The sequence below is a fragment of the Podarcis filfolensis genome (assembly GCF_964270895.1).
Source record: "Podarcis filfolensis genome assembly, chromosome: 8".
Taxonomy (NCBI): Eukaryota; Metazoa; Chordata; class Lepidosauria; order Squamata; family Lacertidae; genus Podarcis; species Podarcis filfolensis.
Genome location: NC_139611.1, coordinates 55055787 through 55076202, shown reverse-complemented (window position 1 = coordinate 55076202; position 20416 = coordinate 55055787). Strand labels below are relative to the sequence as shown.

The following is a 20416-nucleotide window of genomic DNA, read 5'->3' as shown; positions in this document are numbered from 1 at the left end:
TAGAAGGTGAAAAGCTAGCTGGACCTGGTGTGCTTGGAACTCTTGGTCACAAAGCCCAACTCTGCCTTTTGGAATTTCTTCTGGCCCCCACTTCATAAGGACTGGAAACTTGTTTCCTTTTTGCTTAGCCATACAATGAAAAAGTTTATGAGGCTGCTGTGCTTGCATAATGCAGTCCAGCACAGGACACCCACATGCCTTCCTGAATTGTCTAGACTATATCTGGCAACTAAATAAGTGTTTAACAAGTAAAGACAGGCAGAGCCATTCCCCGTGGACTTGTACTACTGAAGGAAGCGAATTAGGTGCCTCCCCAAGCAAATTCGGTGCTGGAAAGCCCTCATTTGACAAAGGTGAAAGATTTATTTACTTTATTTAAAACAAAACATTTTTTTAGAAATAAAATACCTGTGGTCTTGTACCAGAAGCATCCTTGCTACTATGGAACACGCTGGGTTAATAATTATACATTATTTACATAATGGCTGCAAGTGGCTGGCATAAAGGGAGGCTGCTGGGTTTGCTTTTTTAGTGGGTTTAGTTTTTGGTGAGACGTGCTGGCTTGGCCGTCCCTGGAGATGGGCATCCTCTGGGCTGCTTCACAGGAGCGTGTCCATCCCTTGATGACAGTGTGGCTCAGTGGACCATCTTCCCACTTCAGAGCACTTTGATGTCACTTTGAACCTGATGCTTGCTCAGTGTAGTCAGTTGACACATTCAGCTGCCGGTCATCAAGTGACGGCAAATACCTGTGCGCACCAGGCTTGTGGAGTGTCAAATCGCCGGCACAAATCTGACCCTGCAACTTTGAATGGTCACCACATGCAGTGGCCTTTAGCAATAAGATCACATGCAGCCAAGGTACGGAAAGGCAGGTTCCCCCTTAATTTCGACCACTTGATTTCTGTTTGTACAGGGCAGTCCCTGCAGAAGCATTGGGTCAAAAGTGGCATGAGATGCTGAGATTACTAAATGGGGCGTTACCTGTGCTGACTCACTGCAAGCCACGAGTCGTGTGTGTGTGTGAGAGAGAGAGAGAGAGAACCAGCCCTTGGGTTGTCTCTTGCTGGCTTTGCTCCATTGATTCAGCTGGCCCTTGACCAGTCTGAGGGTACTAATTAGTGCATAGTGTGGGGTGGGGTGCTTTAACCAGCTATAGATGGCGTTAAAAACACATACAGCATACTTGGCATAGGCCATGCTAAAGCTGGGACTGGGAATAGCATTCAGAGTACTAGGTCTGGAAAGGAAAAGGGCAGAGGGAAGACACCAAACACCCAAAGGCCCCAGTAGCCACTGTCACCCAGTCAAGTTGTGTTGATTAAAAATGGCCCACAGTTTTCAGGCGTGATTAGAAATGGTTGCTTGGCTGGTTGCTGTGTTACTCCCATATCCCCTCCAGGCTCGAATGCTGAGGCAGGCACTGACCCCGTAGCCAATCATCACCAGGCAAGCAAAAAACTGCAAAAGACAGGAGACGGGGGCATTAGTGTCCCAGGAGCTTAGGTGAATAAGTTGTAGGTCCATCCTGGGTCCCAAGTCATCATATGATGATTATATTGTGAATGTGCAAGCAAAGATTGCAGTGGTGGTTGTTTCTACTGAGTTTATGTAAGCCTCTGGGAGCCTTTTTGGCTGAAGAGGAATAAAACAGCTTCAGTAGGAAAATGCTGATGAACACAACATTTTCTGTGAAGATCTCCACTGCCTGCAGTAGAGACAATCTTCTGCTTAAAATCTCAATTAAAAGTAGCTTGCCTCTTCTGGCAGCTAGAGTAGCAGTTTTAAAGGGAGAGATGGGAACTGGTCTTGTGCACAAATCTGCTGGGCATTTATTGGATCATATGGACAAAGGCCAAATGCAGAAGCTGAGTTTCAGCACTGAAGCCTTTCAAAACATCCACTCTGGTGGCTGTTAATAACATAAGAAAAAGTAGCTTCCAGCCAAGGACTATGTCAATACTCAGCACAACATTCAAGAACTCCACGGCCTTGAGTTCTTAAAATAGGGAGTAAGTGAGATGCAAAGAAGGATCTACCTCTGAACTGTTGAAACCTCAGTCCTAAATGGATTTAACATGTCCATTTCAGTCTGCAGTAAAGGTAAAGGGACCCCTGACCATTAGGTCCAGTCGTGGCCGACTCTGGGGTTGCGGCGCTCATCTCGCTTTATTGGCCGAGGGAGCCGGTGTACAGCTTCCAGGTCATGTGGCCAGCATGACTAAGCCGCTTCTGGTGAACCAGAGCAGCAGTGGATTTCAGTAAAAGCATAGTACAAAATGATAACCTGGAAATTGAGGGTGGTGTGTCAGCGTGCCCTTGCCTAGCCGAAACTGGTTAACACAGCATTACACATCACCCGTCATGCTGGTGGCTGGCACTGGACTAAGGAGCTGAGTTACTCCAGGGAGGAGGACAGAACACATTATGTAGTTTCAGCTGGATTCCCAGCTACTGAATGTTACCTCATTGCTGGCACTGCAAGCTCTGGATGAGTACACAAAATGATGTACTAGCAAGCTAGCACCACATATTTACAGATGGCATTGCAGGGGGTGGGGGGCTGAGTACTGTGGGGGCAATCGGGGTCATATAACTATGTAGGTATGGTAAAAGAAAAGGGGCGCCTCAGAGTCATCAGGAGGCTCCCTTCAGATTCTGATAGGCAGGGATAGGTGAAACGGTCAGTTTTGGGTTCTCTCAGATTCTCACTTTCCCCCTCATTCAGTTCCCCACATTTTCACACCATTGTGTTCTTTTAAACAAAAAGTCCTCATGAAAACAAAACATTTTAGTGCAACTTTTCTGTAAGTTACACATTTTTCTATGCAGTTCCATGTTTTTGGCAAAGCAGTTTTTTTGTATGTTGTTTTCACCAATGTGTGCACTCTTAGGCACCCTTTACCTTAGCATATGCATATCTGGGCACTCAACTTCGCTGGATTGTGAAATTCAGCAAACCGCGTATTTCAGATGACGGCGTTTCTTCCCCCTCCCCGCCCCCCAGCAACAAGTGCAACGGGGATGCAAGTGCAAAGGGTTAACTCACCGACGCAGAGGCTCTTCTGTTGTAGTCTGGTGAGTGCGGCCAGGAGTACGGCTCAACAGAAGCAGCGCTTGTGATGAAAGCTGTTGCATACAAGACGGACGCAGCAACATTGAATACCACTAGCTGGAAGAAAAAGACAGTGTTGGAGGATATTTCATGAGGTCTAAAGGCGAAGACCTACAGAACATTGGGGAAGGGCTGCAACTCAATGAAAAGCATCTCCCTATGTTCCTAACATTCTTGACAATTCTCACAGCAGATTGTTCAATTGCAGGTGACCTGGATGCCATGACCTGCCTTATGAATACAAGCTGAATCTTGCTCTTGCCTCTCGCCCTCATGCTTCAGGTGGGGACTGACTGCATCTTTATAATGTGTGCTTTTTCCTTTTATCTTACAAAAAGAAACTCCGCACGAACATTTTAAATAAGTTGCAAAGCTGCTACAGGAACTGAAGTGTGTATGATCTCACAGGTGTTAGCCAATAAGATGCCCATTTTCTCCCCCGCACGAGGTTGTTCCGGGAGATGAAAATGGGCATGTGTTTCCAATCGCCTCTCCCACACCCAGTCTTCCTCCTAAGCAGCCAGGTGCATGAGTTTGCTGCCATGGCACTGCCCTCAGCGTTCCTCCAGGAATGAAGAGATTTTACTTGTAGCATCCTTTGCTCAAGGAGAATGCAAACAAACTAGCACACTGGTGAAAATTCTGGGATACAAATCCACAGAGATTGGATACAATAGTTTTGCTTATCCTAGTGAAAAGGATTCTGAGGATTGTTCTGATTCAGATATATAACACTAGGCGAATAATAGGGTTTATAGGGTGAAGAAGACAGATGTAATATCTATTGGGTAAAGATAGATGTAATAATTTTAGTTATGGGTTGGAAGCTGCTTTACTGTGTTCGGTTACAAACCTGGAGCTAGACCATTGGCCCATCTAGATTCTAGACCATTCATCTTTACTGTGAATGGCAGCAGCTTTCCTCAGGATCGGGTAGAGACTTTTCTCCATCACCTGCTACTTGATTCTTTTATGTGAAAATGGAAATTGAGCCTGGGTCTCCTGCATGCAATGTGTGTGTTTCACCAATGAGCTATAGCATATTCCCTGTACAGCCATCATACATTTTTTTTCAAGCTCTAGAAAAAAAATCTTCTGGTTATGCAATTTTGCAGCAGAAGTCAGATGTCATCAGTACTGAATGGCTAGCACCTGCGACCTCACGAATGCGCATTCCCCTGAACAGTTCTGTCTTTTTTAAAAAAGCAAACAAACCAACTTTCCCTTTTTTAAAAAACAAGGTAAATAATGGTTCTTTAACCATGGTAATTAAATTTAATTTTAGAAAAGACAAGCAGTCCACTTGTAGCACTGTCAGACAAGCAAGAGTAGCCTCCAATTTGCTGGTATGCACCATTCAAACTGTGAAGCTAGAAGCAGTCAACATGTTGCACCAGCCTTAATATTTATGTCTGGCTTCATCGTAGATGAAAAAAGCACATGCAATTCTCTGTAAGTGAGCTGTGTGGAGGGGACCGTTTCGTGGATCTGTTCCTGATTGATAAAGGTCACTTAGACTAGGATGTTCTGTGGCCAAAACAAGTGCACACTTCGCTGATTTGCACAGGACCAACTGCAAGAGTCGCCCATTCAGTTTTGGAATTTTGGCAACAGTTTCTGCTTAGATGGCTGTAGGAATTCTAGTCATACTGGTTATGAAAGTGTAACAATGAGAGCACTGTTCCTTTCCTGTCTCTGCCTTCTGGACTGGCAGAATGGGGAGGTGGCACTTTGCTGTTCCACAGAAGAAGAGAAGGGACTTGCTGAACTGCTGCAGAAATGGAGACTGTTAACTGTTTCCTGCAGGACTCAACTAAGCTGATGTCCCTGGTGCCAGGGGCAATCACCTGCTGCTGTTAGAATGCTGCAAATTCTGCATCACTTCCCTAAGGCCCATTTTGCATTTTTTTTTTTAAAAAAACCCCCACAATACTTCTATTTAGACACAAGGTGAAATAAACCTATCGTTTAATTCTACTAGAACAGCTGGTCCTGTGAACATCAGAACCTATCCTGAGCAAAAAGGCTTATATGCCTTACAAATGCCTTTTCTCTTTCCTGCGAAAGCTGCACGAATTACAATCAGGCATTAACAGCAGAAAAGAGGCACAAAGGCTCCTCTCTAAGTATGTGCTCCCTAAAGTTCATATGTTGGTAACCTTGAGGCTGGTTTACTGCGATGCACTCTGTGGGGAGCTGCCCTGGGCCTCGCCCGAAAGCTCCAACTGGGGCAGCATGTGGCAGCCAGACTGCTGATGGGCGCACATAGCTGCCAACATGTGACACCCTGGTTAAGACAGTTGCACTGTCTACTACTGAGCCAGGTTTTAAGCCCTTGTGTCAATTTACAAAGCCATTTTTGCCCTTTACACGGCTTTCTGCCATTTTGATCGATTGATTTCCTGGCACCTCGTGTACACATGCTTGCGCATGAGCCAAATTGCATAAACGGAGAATCGCCTATATACTGTTGCAAACTGCTTTGATTTTTTTAATGATGCGGCAGTGCATACATTAAAAAATAAATAAATTGATAAATAGGGAGGTAGCTAGGCTTCCAGAACTTAACAGGAAAGGCCAGACTTCCTGCCACCCCCCACTGCCTTCCTGGTGGTTTGATCTACAGTTCCCATCAGCCCTCAGGCAGGCACAGCTGAAAGCTGTAGTCCAAACCATCTGGAGGACAGTGCGGGGGAGAGGGCTTGGGGTGGGGTGTGCCAGAGCACCTGGGAGCTGTAGTTCAAAACAACTGAAGGGTCCCAGGCCGAAAAAGGGTATTGGGTACTCACCACAATAGGCCAAGGAATCATGTAGAGCTTCGCCTGAAGTTGGAAGAGGTACATCCCAAAAAGGATGACCGTTACCAGCCAGAAGAAGATAGCGACAAACATCACCCACCCGTAGGAAGGGTACGGTTGGTAATATGTGTCGGCAATGAGGGCCCACACCAGGCATCCCAGCACCTGCAGAACAGAAAAAAGGACATTGACAACTTCTGCTAGTGAAGGATATTTTGCGGAATTGGAGTTGGAAGGAACCCCAGGGGTCATCTAGTCCAACTATGCAATGCAGGAATCCCAGCTAAAGCTTCCATGATGGATGACCATCCAAGCTCTGCTTAAAAACCTCCAGTGAAAGTCCACCAGCTTCTGAGGGAGTCCATTCCACTGCTGGACATCTTTTCCTGTCAGAAAGTGCCTCTTTAGTCAGATCTTTAGTCAGAATCTCCTTTCTTGTCATTTGAATTCCTCAGTTCAGTTCCTACCTTCAGGAGCAGCAGAAAACAACTTGCTCCATCTTCCATGTGACAGCCCTTTAGATATTTGCAGAGAGCTATCATTTCACCTCTCCATCTCCTCCAGGCCCAACTCCCTAAACCATTCTACATAAATAAGGCTTGGTTTCCAGACTCTTGCTCATCCTAGTCATCGTCCTCTGCCCCCCTTTCAGCTTGTCAATACCCTTCTTAAACTGTGGTGCATGTCGTCTGAAAGAGGCGGTAGGTAAGCTCCAACCCCACCACACTACTTCACTCCCAAGGCAAACAGGCATTGCTGCAATATGGTACATTTCACTGTGGCACACAGTTCCACTGAATTTATTCCTAGTGACACAGATGTGCAGAATAAAGGCACCTGGCAACTTTGGCGCAAGTTCTTCATTCTCTCTCAATTGCCAATGCAATGTACTTCAGGCGCCTGCAAACCACCTCATGGTGTCTGTGTCCATGGTTACATAGGCACACTCTTGGCTTCTGCTCAGTCACTGGAAGCAATGTTATACCTCCCTAGAGGCTTGTTGCCCATTGTCTCTTTCCTGGCGCTTGGGCCTAGTGGGGCACAGCTCCTGTCTGCTCCTGCTGCCGCCTTGGCTAAGTCATCCAGCCCCTTGGCTGCTGGAGAGTAAACAAGCAAGCAATTTTCTGCCCACAACGCACTTGCAACCATAGAAAAAATTAAAAAACAAGAAGCAAAGATGTACAGTGAAAACGTTGCCATAAATAAGATTAACAAGTCGAAAATGACTGTGCAGACTCCCAGCTTGCAGGGACTGGTTGGTTTCTGCACCCCCAAAGAGAACATCGAGTTCACCAGCTGGAGGCAAGTAGCTTAGAAAGTGGAGGCATCAGGTTAAGGAAGAGAACATCTCACATCATCTCCAAAGTATTAATATCCCTCTGACAGGAGGAGGTAGAGGAGGAGGAGAATGATGCAGTTAAAGCAGCTGGCCAGGGGCTTGATTTACCGCCGGTGACTCCACAAAAGTCTTTCATTGCTGGTGGCCATGAAAGAGGCGCTATGTGGCCAAAGAGACATTGTCTCCGGCATAAACACTCTGGCTCTCTCCTGTTACTTCGGTCTGGACAATGCCTTCTCTTTCAGGCCTCTGCTTCCCTGCCTCCACAATAGCTATTAAGAAAAGAAATATATTGATGATGATGTTGCGGTTGGTACAGGAGGCAGAACGCACAGTTGAAATTCTGCTCTGGGCTTTACTAGAGGTGGCCCGTCACAAATTTGGCATGTAATTCACAGCATGTGAGGGGAAGGGGGTTCTGTTTTCGAGGAGGGAGGAGAAAGGAGATATTCCCATGGCAGCCAATTGCCTGCAGCAGCCTGACTGCGGCTGACTTCCGTCGTTAGTCCTGCTATATTAACTTTAGCAAAAAGATAAAGCTATTTTCAAATCCAGCTTGATAGTTATCAGATTGCCCATCAAGCACAGCCATGCACGATCCAGCACAAAAGGCTATTAAAAGGCTGGCACGGGCAAGGCACTCTGTAGGACCCACATCAGACTGACTGCAAACCAAAGTGTGGAGGAGAGGATGACAGGGGTGGGCTAGGGGTGGGCCAATACATCAACTTTGGTTTCTCTCAGCTTCTCCTTTTTTCAATCTGAAGTTTAGTTCTCCGTATGTCCATATCAGTTTGTAAAAAAAGAGGAAGAAGACAGGATGAAAGTCCTCATGAAAATTCATCAACAGCTTAGTGTAAATTTATCCTAATTTATTTGCAAAGCAATTTCCCATAATAAAATGTGTTTTTTATAATATTGTCATTAATACATGCATGTTTGTGCACATTAAATGGCTGGAGAAATTCAGCCATTTCAAAATTCAGAGAAGTGTACATTTCAAAGGGTGACTATTTTAGTTCACACTTTGTTTTGAAAAGTAAAAAGTAGGCAAGTCTGCCTTTAAACAACAACACAATCAACTTTCTCCCCCATCTATGGTTGGACGAAGCCCTGTTCAGCCCTGCAGGTTTGCAAACAAGTAGGAAAGTAATTGGTCTCTCACAGCCTTGCAGGCGGGGCGGTTACCAGAGGCAGTGGCAGCTGGGCTTTGAGACCCCTCAGGCATCCTCCTCTGTTGTGTGCATCATATCTACAAGCATGGTGCAGCAGCAGTAGAGGCTAATGCAATAAGAAGCTGCATCAATAGAAGTCTAGCATCCAGATCAAGGGAAGTATGTAATAGTACCACTCTATTCTGCCTTAGTCTGACCCTTGGTCAGTCCTGTGTCCATTTGTGGACTCCATGGTTTAAGAAGACTATTGACAAGCTTGGAAATGTTCAGCCTGGAGAAGAGGAGAAATGATAGCCATCTTCAAATATCTGAAGGGCTGTCCCTGGGTAGATGGTGCAAGCTTGTTTTCCACTCCTCCTGAGGGGAGGACCTGAACGGATGGATTTGAGTAACAATAAAGAAGATTCTAACTAAACATTAGGAAGAACCTTCTGACAATAAAAGCCATATGACAGTGGAACGGACTCCCTTGGAAGGTGGTGGACTCTCCATTCCCTGCAGGTTTTTAAACAGAAATTGGATGGTCAGGAATTCTTGAGCAGTGATTCCTGCATCTCAGAGGGTTTGGCTAGATTACTCAGGGGGTCCCTCATAACTATGATTCTATGAAGATTCATACCCATAATACTATCAGGGTGGTCATAGGCTTTCAATAGTTTTTTACATACGGAAAAGTTTGGGGGCAGATGTACTGCATGTCCAGTTAGTGTATGCCCCTGAAACCCTCTAACTTTTTATACTATATGTTCTGGGTTGCCTGTTTTTTGTCTCACTTTCATTGCCCTCCAGTCCAGACGGCAATAATGCAATGACATTGAGGAAGTGTCACAGAACATTTCCATTCACTGCCTCCTTCCCCACCCCCACCCCTCCTCTCTACCTACTGATCCAGCTCCCTTTGTTTCCTTCATGGATACATTCCAAAGAAGCAAAAAACAAAACAAAAAGCAAACAAATTGTGGGTAGGGCAGCTAATACCAGCCGTTTTCATTGTGCAGAGGAGAGGAGGATAGCTTGGGTGCCTGGTCAGCTGGGGAGGGCTTTGGGATATGAATATTGTTACAACTGTCACTTTGGGCAGAGATGGGTGAATCCCAGCTGTTTTCTCCCACCTTTGCCATGTCACTGTCTGCTGTTCTGTGCCATGCAGAGCTGGTCCTATCATTGAGCAGAGTGGAGCAACTGTCTCAGGTGTTCGGTTTGGTGCCACATAAAAAGGCACCCTTATTAACTATAAAAAGCACTTAACTATTAAAGCGCCCAGAAACTGCTCAGGAGAAGGGAAAATGAAATATAGCATGATAGAATTGATGTCATCGTTGGATTCCACCCCAAACACAGAAGGAACGAGTCAGACCAGTCTGTTAAGCGGCCCTAGCCAAGTCCATTAAGCATCTTTTTACATGACTAAAGAGTTGGCCCAGGACAGGTGTGTTGTCATAGAAATTACTGGCTAGTGATGCTTCCAGAAGAAGGGACCAGACTTTCCTCCCTCACCTGCTTGGAGGCAATGTCATTCTGGGGTAGAAGAAGAGTAGGCCAGTCTTTTCTAGTCTTGTCTGAAGCTGGGAAGACATGGGTGTGCGCTAGCACCTCTGAAGTCTCCCATTACTTGGGGAGTGGGGTGCATGTAAGTAACAATACGAATTAAGGACAGGGCAGGATAATGGAGCCTGCCTCTGCGGTGTGCAACCACAGCAAACCTAAGCTGAAAAACGTGTTCTTCAGCTCCTGGAGTTGTGTTTTTACCATACACATTGAACACACATGCTTAAAACAAAACAATGTGATATTGTGGAATATGATCAGAGAAATCTGAGAGACCAAATCCTCACTCAACTATGAAGGCTCACCTTCTTGAGATAGTTTGTCAGTCTTTGGTTTCTCTCTCTCTCACTCCTTAACCCCACAGAATTATTGTGAAAATAAAATGGGGATGAGAGAAACAGCCACATGCGCTCTCCTGAGTTCCTTGGAGGAAGAGGCAGCGGCAAAGGTAAACTTGAAAGAACAATAGCTGAAGCTCCCATTAGGAGATAATGCAAGGGGCATCTGAAGGGACACAAACTTACCCCAGAGCCCCACTCCTCCCCCCACATGCCTCTAAGGGCCAACCTGGGTGGTATTTTTTTGAGGAAGCATGAAGTCAGAAGAAGTATCCTCCTCTATAGGTGCAGGCTGACCTTCACCTTGCCAGATCTACCTTATTCTTCACTAGGACCCTGAGGCCCAACAGCTGGGACCAGATGCAAAATCGTTGGGCTGCCGGCTGGGGTGTGGCAGTTGGGTGCTTATTTGGAGTATTGAAGAGAAGATTGCAGGACAGTGGAAAAATACAGGCTAAGCTTCTTTTCCAAGCCACAGCTTCACCTGGGATAGAGGCTTTAACATGACAACAGGTGTTGACACCCCATCAAAGAGGAATTTTGGGTCTAGGCAGCATTAGTGCCAACTCCCTGGAACCCTGGGTGCCCGAGCACCCACCAAATTCTCCTGGGTGCCAGGCACTCAAATTTTGGTGCCAGGGCCATGCACACTGCATGGCACCCACGGCCCCAGACACCCACGATCACAGGGCCAAGTTGGCACTCCTGCTGGGCAGACAGAAGGTTGCCAGGGTAACTGGGTGGAAACTGACAGGAAAAAGAGTGTCTTAAGCAAGGTGTGTTGGGAAAAAGAAGGGAGAGGCTGGCTGAAGGCTGGCTGGGAGATGCCCAGGTTTGACTCCAGGGTTGCACTGCTGTGAGGAACAAGCCCATCTTGAAATGACCATGCTTTAAGTTCTGGATTCTCTCCATGTAAGCTGAAGATGTAAATAAACTATATTTCTTAAAGCTATGACAGTCTCTGCTGCATCATTTCTACTAATCATGGGTGAATGCCTGGAACCCTGGGAAACTTGCTATTGCTCAGCAGAGAGTGGGGGTGGCACCCAACTTTTGTAACAATAGCTTTATTCACTCTTTTTAATATGTAAAGCCAAAAGCAGATGCTTTTGGTTCACACCTGATGTAACTTATATTTTTTCCACATAAAAAGTTCAGTAAAATAATGGGATGGGGAATGGAACAGGCAGAAGATCCTTAACGAGCTACTCATGGAGCCTTATGAAACAGCACCCACAGTTTCAGCTCTTGTTAGAAACTGTTCTTCTCTGTCTGCTCAAACTCCTCGTTAGCCCAGCCTGTGCTGCTTTCTGCAGAGCACTGACCTCAGACTCTGCTGCTGCTGCTGCAGGTGGGTTGCCAAGTCAGAAAACCATCCACAAAAGTTCTTTTGTCCGTCCCCAAGCTTCTGTGGTGGTGCCACCAGGGCAGGACTTGGGGGCAGAGGTCTGGGGCCCAAGTCAGCAGATCAAGCTGGGGGCAGGGGGGCAAAATGCAGAAGGGCAGATGCTCCACTTATTTCAAGAATGTGGCACAACACACATCACCATCTAAAATACCTCCCACCCCAGTAGGATCAGGAAGTCTAGAGCATGGAATTACATAACTGTACAAATATTGCACATTTCCAGTGACTGAACTGGGCAAAGTCCAGAGGCCCAGTTTGCAAATAATATGAAGCTAAACAATGACTTTTTGAATTATGGTGCTGGAGGAGACTCTTGAGAGTCCCATGGACTGCAAGAAGATCAAACCTATCCATGCTGAAGGAAATCAGCCCTGAGTGCTCACTGGAAGGACAGATCGTGAAGCTGAGGCTCCAATACTTTGGCCACCTCATAAGAAGAGAAGACTCCCTGGAAAAGACCCTGATGTTGGGAAAGATGGAGGGCACAAGGAGAAGGGGACGACAGAGGACAAGATGGCTGGACAGTGTTCTCGAAGCTACAAACATGAATCTGACCAAACTGCGGGAGGCAGTGGAAGACAGGAGTGCCTGGTGTGCTCTGGTCCATGGGGTCATAAAGAGTCGGACATGACTAAACAACTAAACAACAATAACAAACGATGACTAAGTGTGAAGACACAGGAGTGTGGGGACTTAGCAAAAATAATGCTGCTTCATTACCCCACTCCACCCCCGCTGTTGTACCATGGTTTAGCGTTACATCCCAACCCTGGTTCACGGTTCATCTCCCCCAGCCAAACCACAAGCAACAAGCCAAGAAGAAAACTTCCCCACAGATCATGGCTTGCATGCAGAGAGACACCAAAGCACCAGCCTGGGTTTGGACACAACGCCAAGCCAAACCATGGCTCAGATCTAGTTAGCGCAGCAGGAGGAGGAAGAGCAAGGTGGATTACGAACAGCCCAGCAGGCGGTACAGGGCGTCAGCTTCCTCCTCCTCTGACTCAGTGCTGCCATTAACAAATTCAACAGGGAGGAGGCAGAGACCAAACCAGAATTAGTTGGCACCACCACTTACTAGCTCTGGCGCCACCTACTGTTGTCCTCCCACCCTTCGCCTCACCTTAGCTGCCACTGGGTTTGGCTTGGTGTTATTTCTGTAGGCTGTGATAATTACAAGAAAGGAGATTCTGAATCAACATTAGGAAGACCTTTCTGACTGTAAGAGCCATTTGACAAGGAAACTGACTCCCCCAGAAGGGGGCAGATACTCCTTCGTTGGAGGTTTTTAAGCAGAGGTTGGGTGGCCATCTGTCAGGGATTATTGCGCTGTGATTCCTGCACTGCAGGGTGTAGGATTCGGTGACCCGTGGGGTCCCTTCCAATACTACAATTCTACAATTTCATGATTTCTCTCTGCTTCTGGAGAGACCTTTACACCAGGCAACTGCCCTTTTCCACTCAAGAGGTAGATGCCGCTATGCTGAAATCAAGTGAACCTTAGGTGCACACATATAATCGCACCTTTTAGCAGCCTGGAAGAAATGAACACACTCCTATTCTGTAGTCAAATTCATAGAATTGTAGAGTTGGAAGGGAGCCAAAGGGCCATCTAGTCGAACCCCCTGCAATCCAACTCAACAGGCATGTTTTACAACTCTCCAACCCAGCTGTGGACAATAGTTAATTTATTGAGGGGAAAGGAAAGAACAACCCCTTTATCCCCCTGACGTTTGCTATGACTGCGTGGCTAAACTGTGAAAAGAGCCCATTAAGGCTGAATCTCTCTACATCCACCTTTGCCTACCTGTGCTCTCCATCCCTTTGGGGCCACAGGCCCCATCAGCCCCGGTCAGGAGAGTTGGGCTCCAAAACATCTGGATGGGTGCCAGACTGGCAAAGACTGGTCTACACACACACACACACACACACACACACACACACACACCCCAGAACTAATTTGTGAATCTCCTCTTGCAAATTTCAAGGCAATTTAAAATAATGCAAGGAAAACAACTAAAATAGGTTTTAAAGGAACACAACAACCCCCCCCCCAACCATTAAAGGTAGGTTTAAAAACAATACAAAGACTAACATCACACACACTGCAGCTGGGACAAAAATGTCTCCAGTTTGTTCCCAGAGAGCACAAATAGCAGGAACTTCTTGTATCTTAGCCAGCAGCCATGCTGCTCCTCAAAAGACAATGAGGCTAGGGGGTCCAGAGGTGGTACAGGACCACCTTAACCACAGGAGGCAGAAGAAACAATTCTTCAAGGCTTCCCTTTTGCAAAAACAGACCACACCAAAACATCCTATCCAAGTCCTTTGTTCTCAGGCCATTTTGGAGGGTGATGAATAGAGGCTTTGCCCCACCCCCATCACCTTCCAAGACATGGATGGATAGATTGTCTGTAGAAAACCCTACATGATCTGCACTGGAGGTGTGTTGTGCTGTGTGGGTGGGTGGGTGGGTGATGATTTTATTATTTATACCCCGCCCATCTGGCTGGGTTTCCTGCCTGCCTACCTGCCCCCACCACCCCAATGAACCCCTCCTTTTCTGACACATATCTGTGCCCTGTGAAGCTGGGGAAAGGGAGACAAATTCTACCCAGCAGCCTTCCCCAACCTGGTGCCCTCCAGATGCTTAGGATGGCAATTCTGACATTCTATTCATTTAGGAAATTTCTTAAATTGCTTCATACTAAAAAAAACCACCCTCAAAGGAATATACAAACAAAAGTTATATGCAATACATTCCTAACATGGGTGTAGCCAAAAGGAGGCAGGGAGGGGGAGCAGCCCTCCCTAAATCAATAAAAATAGCATAGCTAACTAACGTTCTGCCCACCCCCCACAAAAATCCTGGCTACACCCGTGAATCCTAATCAGACACGCTCTCATTGTGCTGTCCCCAGAAAAATGGTGGCCAGGATTTGGTTATTCCTCTGAGAAGACAGTTTGCAATTAAAATATGTCTTCCAAAGTGTCGTTGCCTGTTGAATATCCACCAGAAAGGAGTTCCATAACAAGGAAAAGGTACTTTGCACATTCTTAGAAACACTTCTTGCTTTACACGTCTGCTATGGCTGCAAATATTGGTCCAAAACATCAGGACAACACCAGTTAGAAAAACCTACTGTACATTTTTAGAGTGTGGGGTGGGTTGCCTCTTATGACACAAGTTTGGGGAAAAGTTTGTCCCTCTTCTGGAGTCATTCCCATTTGGGTACTCTGTGGGACAGCCAGCCAGCCAGCCACAAACTTGGGGGGGAATTGAATAAACCCTCAGCCACCTTCTATCAGAACCAGAAGTCTCCTGAAAATGTGTAGAAGTTGCCTCTCCTGCCCCGCCTCCCCCAAACCCAGCTCTGGTATTCCAAAGCAGTGTTTGACCCACCCACAGCCCCCCAAACAATAGAGTCTGTGCTAGTTTTAATGAATCTTCTGTGTGTGGTTTTAGGAGAGGCTGGAGATGGTTTATTAGTGTGCACACACACACACAGAGTGCCAATGTGCATAGCACTTTACAAAGAAGGAGATACCCTGTTCCAAGGGGCTTACAGTAAATAGTTAGAAAACAGAAGCAATGGAATCATAGAACTGCAGAGTTAGAAGGGACCGCAAGGGTCATCTAGTCCAACCCCCTGCAATGCAGGAATCACGGGTGTCCTACTCTGTTCCTCTGTAAAGGTAAGAGCTGGCTTAGAGCCACAATCTGGAAATGTTTGCACACAAACAAGAGACCTGCGTGCACAACAGCTCTGAGCGCAGGTGTCTGCAAAGTCCCTTGTGAAATCAATGACTAGCATTGGAAGAAGGGAGCCCAGAAAATGAAATCATTTGGAAAGCCAACTTCCCTAGAATTCAAAAAAGTCTGAGATAACGCAGGGATGTTATTGTTGCACAGGAGATAACTCCAGAATTCAGTTCTCCCACCTGTAGCCCAAAATTACGCAGGCGAAAAGGTATGCTGTACATACTTAGGAGCACTCGTTGCTTTCCTGGCCCAAAGTATTTTCACAGCAAGCGCCCAGACATTGATGTGGAAGCCCGTTACCCCCACTCACCCTCCAATTTTTGGCAGGTATAATTATCTGCATTGGAGCAAGAACCAGTCTTACCTCCCTGGACCACCCTGCACAGCCACCTCAAGGTGCTAGTCCCCGTTTTCAAGCCCTTTGCTGCTTGGTGCAACGCAGAAGAGGGCAAAGCAAAGCAGCAAGCAGGTGCAATTGACGCTGCTTGCCCGACTTCATTCTGCATCTCGCTATCATCCCTCCGCGGTGCCCACGATTCTTCTGCCCTGGGGTCAACCCACAAACCCCCAGTTTCTCTTCTGCCTGGAGAGAGGGCTTCATCCAGCAGTCTTTTCCAGCCCTCCTTGGAACCCCAGAATCATAGGACATGGAAGGGACCCCCCCAAGGGTCATTACTCCAACCACCAGCAATGCATCACAGCCAAGGATTCCAGCCTCTGCTTAAAAACCACCTGCTGAGGACCTTCTGCATCCCAAGCAGCTGCTCTGCCGCTGAGCTAGCGCCAATTCCCCAACCCCTTATGCTGCAGGGGGGACAAACAGACAAGCGATCTGCCTTAAGGGAAGGTCCCACCCCGTGCTCATAATAGTGCGGTGGGGTAGCTCAACTGGACTTCTGGAGAAACTCTCTTTCGACGGTAAGGGTTGTTATCCGATGATTTCCCTCCTTTCAGAAGCGGGGAGCCAGTTCTGCCGGATTTGGACGCCCCCCCCCCGCTCCCGCCAACGAGCATGGGAAAGGGAGCCTAGCCTGACGCGCCTGGCCGCTAAGGAGCCGCTAGGCTAGGACGGCACTCTGCACGCGCTCCGAGACACCCTCTTCTCGGAAGACGCCTCTCTCAGCCGCAGGACCGGGGAGGAGGGATGGGAAAAGGAAGGAGCTTGGGGCGGGGGTCGACTCACGATTTCCACGATCATCAGGACCCCGAAGAGGGAGCGGAGGAATTCGAGGTCCACCGAGGAGGAGCGCAGCAGCCCGCCGCCCTGAGCCCCGGCGGGGGTGCTGGTCCGGGTGCTGACTTTGGCCGGGAACTCGGGCATCCTGAGGCTGCGGTCGGCGCCCCCCGGAGGGGGATCGGGCCACGAGAGGGGCCGGCGGAGCGGGGAGCCGGGCTGCTGCTGCTGGGGCTGCCTCGGAGCGCTGGTCCCGGTGCCTCGAAGGCGCGTCCGCCGAGCACAAGCAGCAGGAGGCGGCGGCAGGCAGGGCAGGGCAGGGCCGCCGCCGCCGCCGAGAGCCCAAGCCCCCAGAAGGCGAGCCCAGCCGCCGCCAGGCAGCCGGCTTAACCCTTTCCCGCCCTCGGGTTGCCACCTTCCTGGAACAAGCCCTGCGCCGCAGCTTTGGAGACCGCAGCTTTCTCAGCAGGGGATGCTTTCCTTGGCATCAGGACTCGTAGAATCATTGAATTGCACAGCTGGAAGGGACCCCCAAAAGTCATCTAGTCCAACCCCCTGCAGCGCAGGAAGCACAGCTAAAGTATCCCAGGCAGACAGGAGTGTAACTTGGCCCCGCGACCGTGGGTGCCGGGGGGGCGTGGGTCCCATGCAGTGTGCATGGCCCTGGCACCAAAGTTTGTGGGTGCCCGGCCCCTTCATGCAGAATTTTGTGGGCCCCAAGAAGTTGGCCCCCATGCTGGCAGATGGCCTTCCAACCACCTCCGTTTAAACATTTCCAATGAATCGCAGAATTATTGTCTAATTGTAGAGTTGGAAGGCCCAACTCAACACAGGAGTCGCCTTTTTTTCTCTCACACCTGCAGGACCTTTGCTATGTGCCACTCCTCAAAAGTCTCCCTTCTCCTCCTGACATAGCAAAGTGGGGCCGGGAGGAAGCTGAGTCCCTAGAGATCCTTACTCAGGAGGAAACAGCTTTAACTGCGTGGGCCTTGCTCCTGGACGACAAATTATGTTAATTATTGACATAGCAAGCTGCACTGTACTGTATCCAACTGATGGTCCATCTAGGTCAGTATTGTCAACACTGACTGGCAGCAGCTGTCCAGGGCTTCAGGCAAGGGACATTTCCAGCCTTACCTGGAGATGTTGCCCAGGATCAAACCTGAGACCTTCTGCATGCAAGGCAGATGTTCTAACCACTGAACTACCTAGCCTCCTAAGGATGACTGCTCCTTCATTCTTTTTGATAATGAATTTCATCTTAGTGGAATATTCATGTATTTGTGTTGGTTTTCAATCCAGCCTACTCTGCCTGCAGAAAGGGCATGAAAGGCGCATAGAAATGCACATGCCTCACCTTTGACCCTTTCCCTGCTTCTGAAGAACTACCTGCCACATGAGCAAGGAAGGATGGAACCCTAAGCACACTTTCTGCAGAACATGTCCTGCTGAACTCAGATTTACTGAAGAAACATCTAGAGTTGGGTGTTGCTACGGTAAACTTTTCCAGCCTGGGGGCTGCATCCCACTGCTCAAGCCCTCCAGTCAAGTTCCTTTGTAAGGCAATGATCTTAGCTGGCCACTTCAGTGTCCTCATCAACATCCCAAAAGAATAAGCCAGGCTGCAAGAGCTACAACCAAGTACTGGTGCTTTCCAGGTTAATGTATGGGCCTTCCCACCCCCACCCCTAGCTGCTGGGTAAGAGAACAATAGCCAGAGGTTGTGTATGAGCTGAGCTGGAAGCAGGCTGGCAGCTGGAGACAGAGACATGCTTGCTCTGTGCTGCATCCAAAGATGAGACTAATGGAGATACAAGATCTGTTGGGGTGTTCATGCTGTGAGCCCTGCTATCTTGTGCTCAGGTTGTGTAAAGTAAAGGTAAAGGGACCCCTGACCATTAGGTCCAGTCATGACCGACTCTGGGGTTGTGGCGCTCATCTCACTTTATTGGCCGAGGGAGCCGGTTTACAGCTTCCGAGTCATGTGGCCAGCATGACTAAGCCGCTTCTAGCGAACCAGAGCAGCGCACGGAAACGCCGTTTACCTTCCCGCCTATTTATCTACTTGCACTTTGACGTGCTTTCGAACTGCTAGGTTGGCAGGAGCAGGGACTAAGCAACGGGAGCTCACCCAGTCACGGGGATTCGAGCTGCCGACCTTCTGATCGGCAAGTCCTAGGCTCTGTGGTTTAACCCACAGCATCACCCGCATCCCTATTCAGGTTGTGTATATGTGTAAATAAAACCATATAGCCTAAAGCAGGGATCAGCAAACTTTTTCAGCAGGGGGCTGGTCCACTGTCCCTCAGACCTTGTGGGGGGGGGTGGACGGACTATATTTTGGAAAAAAAATTGAACAGATTCCTATGCCCCACAAATAACCCAGAGATGCATTTTAAATAAAAGGACGCATTAATCTAAAACAATAACAAAATGATTTGGACTCCTTGACAGGTTTTGAATAAATATCCACAAATTTATTAGAGGAATATATGACAGATAAGGCAATGATATGTACAATTTTACAACATGCAGAGAATAATATGTGCAAACAAATCATAGAGGGGAGCTGAGGGAAGTCCTTTGTGGGCAGGAGAGGGAGGGATGGAGGGAGATAAAAAAGGGGGGAATGTAAGTGGTTATATTGATTGATAATTTGTTCTGTTAAAATTGTTTAATAAAAATATACTTTAAAAAAATAAAAGGACACATTCTACTCATGTAAAAACACGCTGATTCCCGGACTGTCCATGGGCCAGATTTAGAAGGCGATTGGGCCAGATCCAGCCCCTGGGCCTTTGTTTGCCTACCCATGTCCTAAAGATACCATAGCCTCTACCAACCTTTATTCTAAGGAAACCAAAGTCTGGTCAAGCAGTGGAACCTCTGGATTTTCTCAGCACTTGGAGATTGGGGTGGTGAGTGTCACAGTCTCATTGCTGAGCAACAACATGCAGAGCTCAGTGGAGTGGAAGACCAGCCAACCAGAAGAGTCTCTGAGGTGTACTTACCTGGAGGCAGAGTCAGCATCCAAAGTCAGGGTCAGGCAAACAGCAATCCATGTGGTCAGATAGTTCAGGGGTCAGAGAATCCAATGATCAAGGCTCACGAGGAGCAGGAAGGAGCACAGCAGAGCCAGGAACTATAAGCTTGGCTTCCCACATCTGCTTAAGAAGCCTGAAGCCAGCTCATTCTCATCAGTGCCTTCTCCTCTGTGTCCTTGAAGGCTGATCAGCTGCAGGTGGAGTCATTCCACCTTCTCCCCCTTCAGGCTGCTATTCAGCTGGTGAAGCTGACTCCTGGCCCATGGCAGCAAGTAACAATATCTGCCGGAGGGTAGCCACAGGGATTATTTTATTCCATCATGTGAACTGGTGTGCTTTTTGTGGTTGGACAAGGAAAATTATGTGACCTTATGTGTTTCTCTGTTTGCATTGGCTGCCCAGGAAATTAAGAGCCAAAGTTGTGGATGTCTTTTTTTCTGTGGTTATAGCTTACAAATAAAATTGTTACTACTTCTACTTTGAGACAGGTTCCCATAAATGGTGGGTGGGGTGTCGTCCTTATAGCAGAGTCTATCCCTCCCACTCATAAGGAAGCTGGCTTGTGCCAGCCCTCAAATCTCAAAGCAGACCTGGAAAGTACGCACGGACACTCTGCCCAGGGAACACAGAAACCATGGGAGTTTCATGCTGGAGACAAATAATTTTCAACAGAGCAGAAAATGGCCTGAGAAACACACCACTCTGTCCGGCATG

The 20416-nt window shown here is 47.8% G+C and overlaps 1 protein-coding gene across 1 annotated transcript; it reads right to left on the bottom strand.

Moving 5' to 3' along the window:
- Window positions 1-343: 343 nt before the first annotated feature.
- PLLP (plasmolipin) lies at window positions 344-17006 on the bottom strand. Its single transcript, XM_083625390.1, has 4 exons — window positions 16668-17006; window positions 5905-6078; window positions 3050-3172; window positions 344-1461 (listed from the first exon to the last, which is right to left on the bottom strand). The coding sequence occupies exons 1-4, from the start codon at window positions 16803-16805 to the stop codon at window positions 1342-1344; spliced, it is 555 nt and encodes a 184-aa protein (XP_083481516.1). The 5' UTR covers window positions 16806-17006; the 3' UTR covers window positions 344-1341.
- Window positions 17007-20416: the final 3410 nt, after the last annotated feature.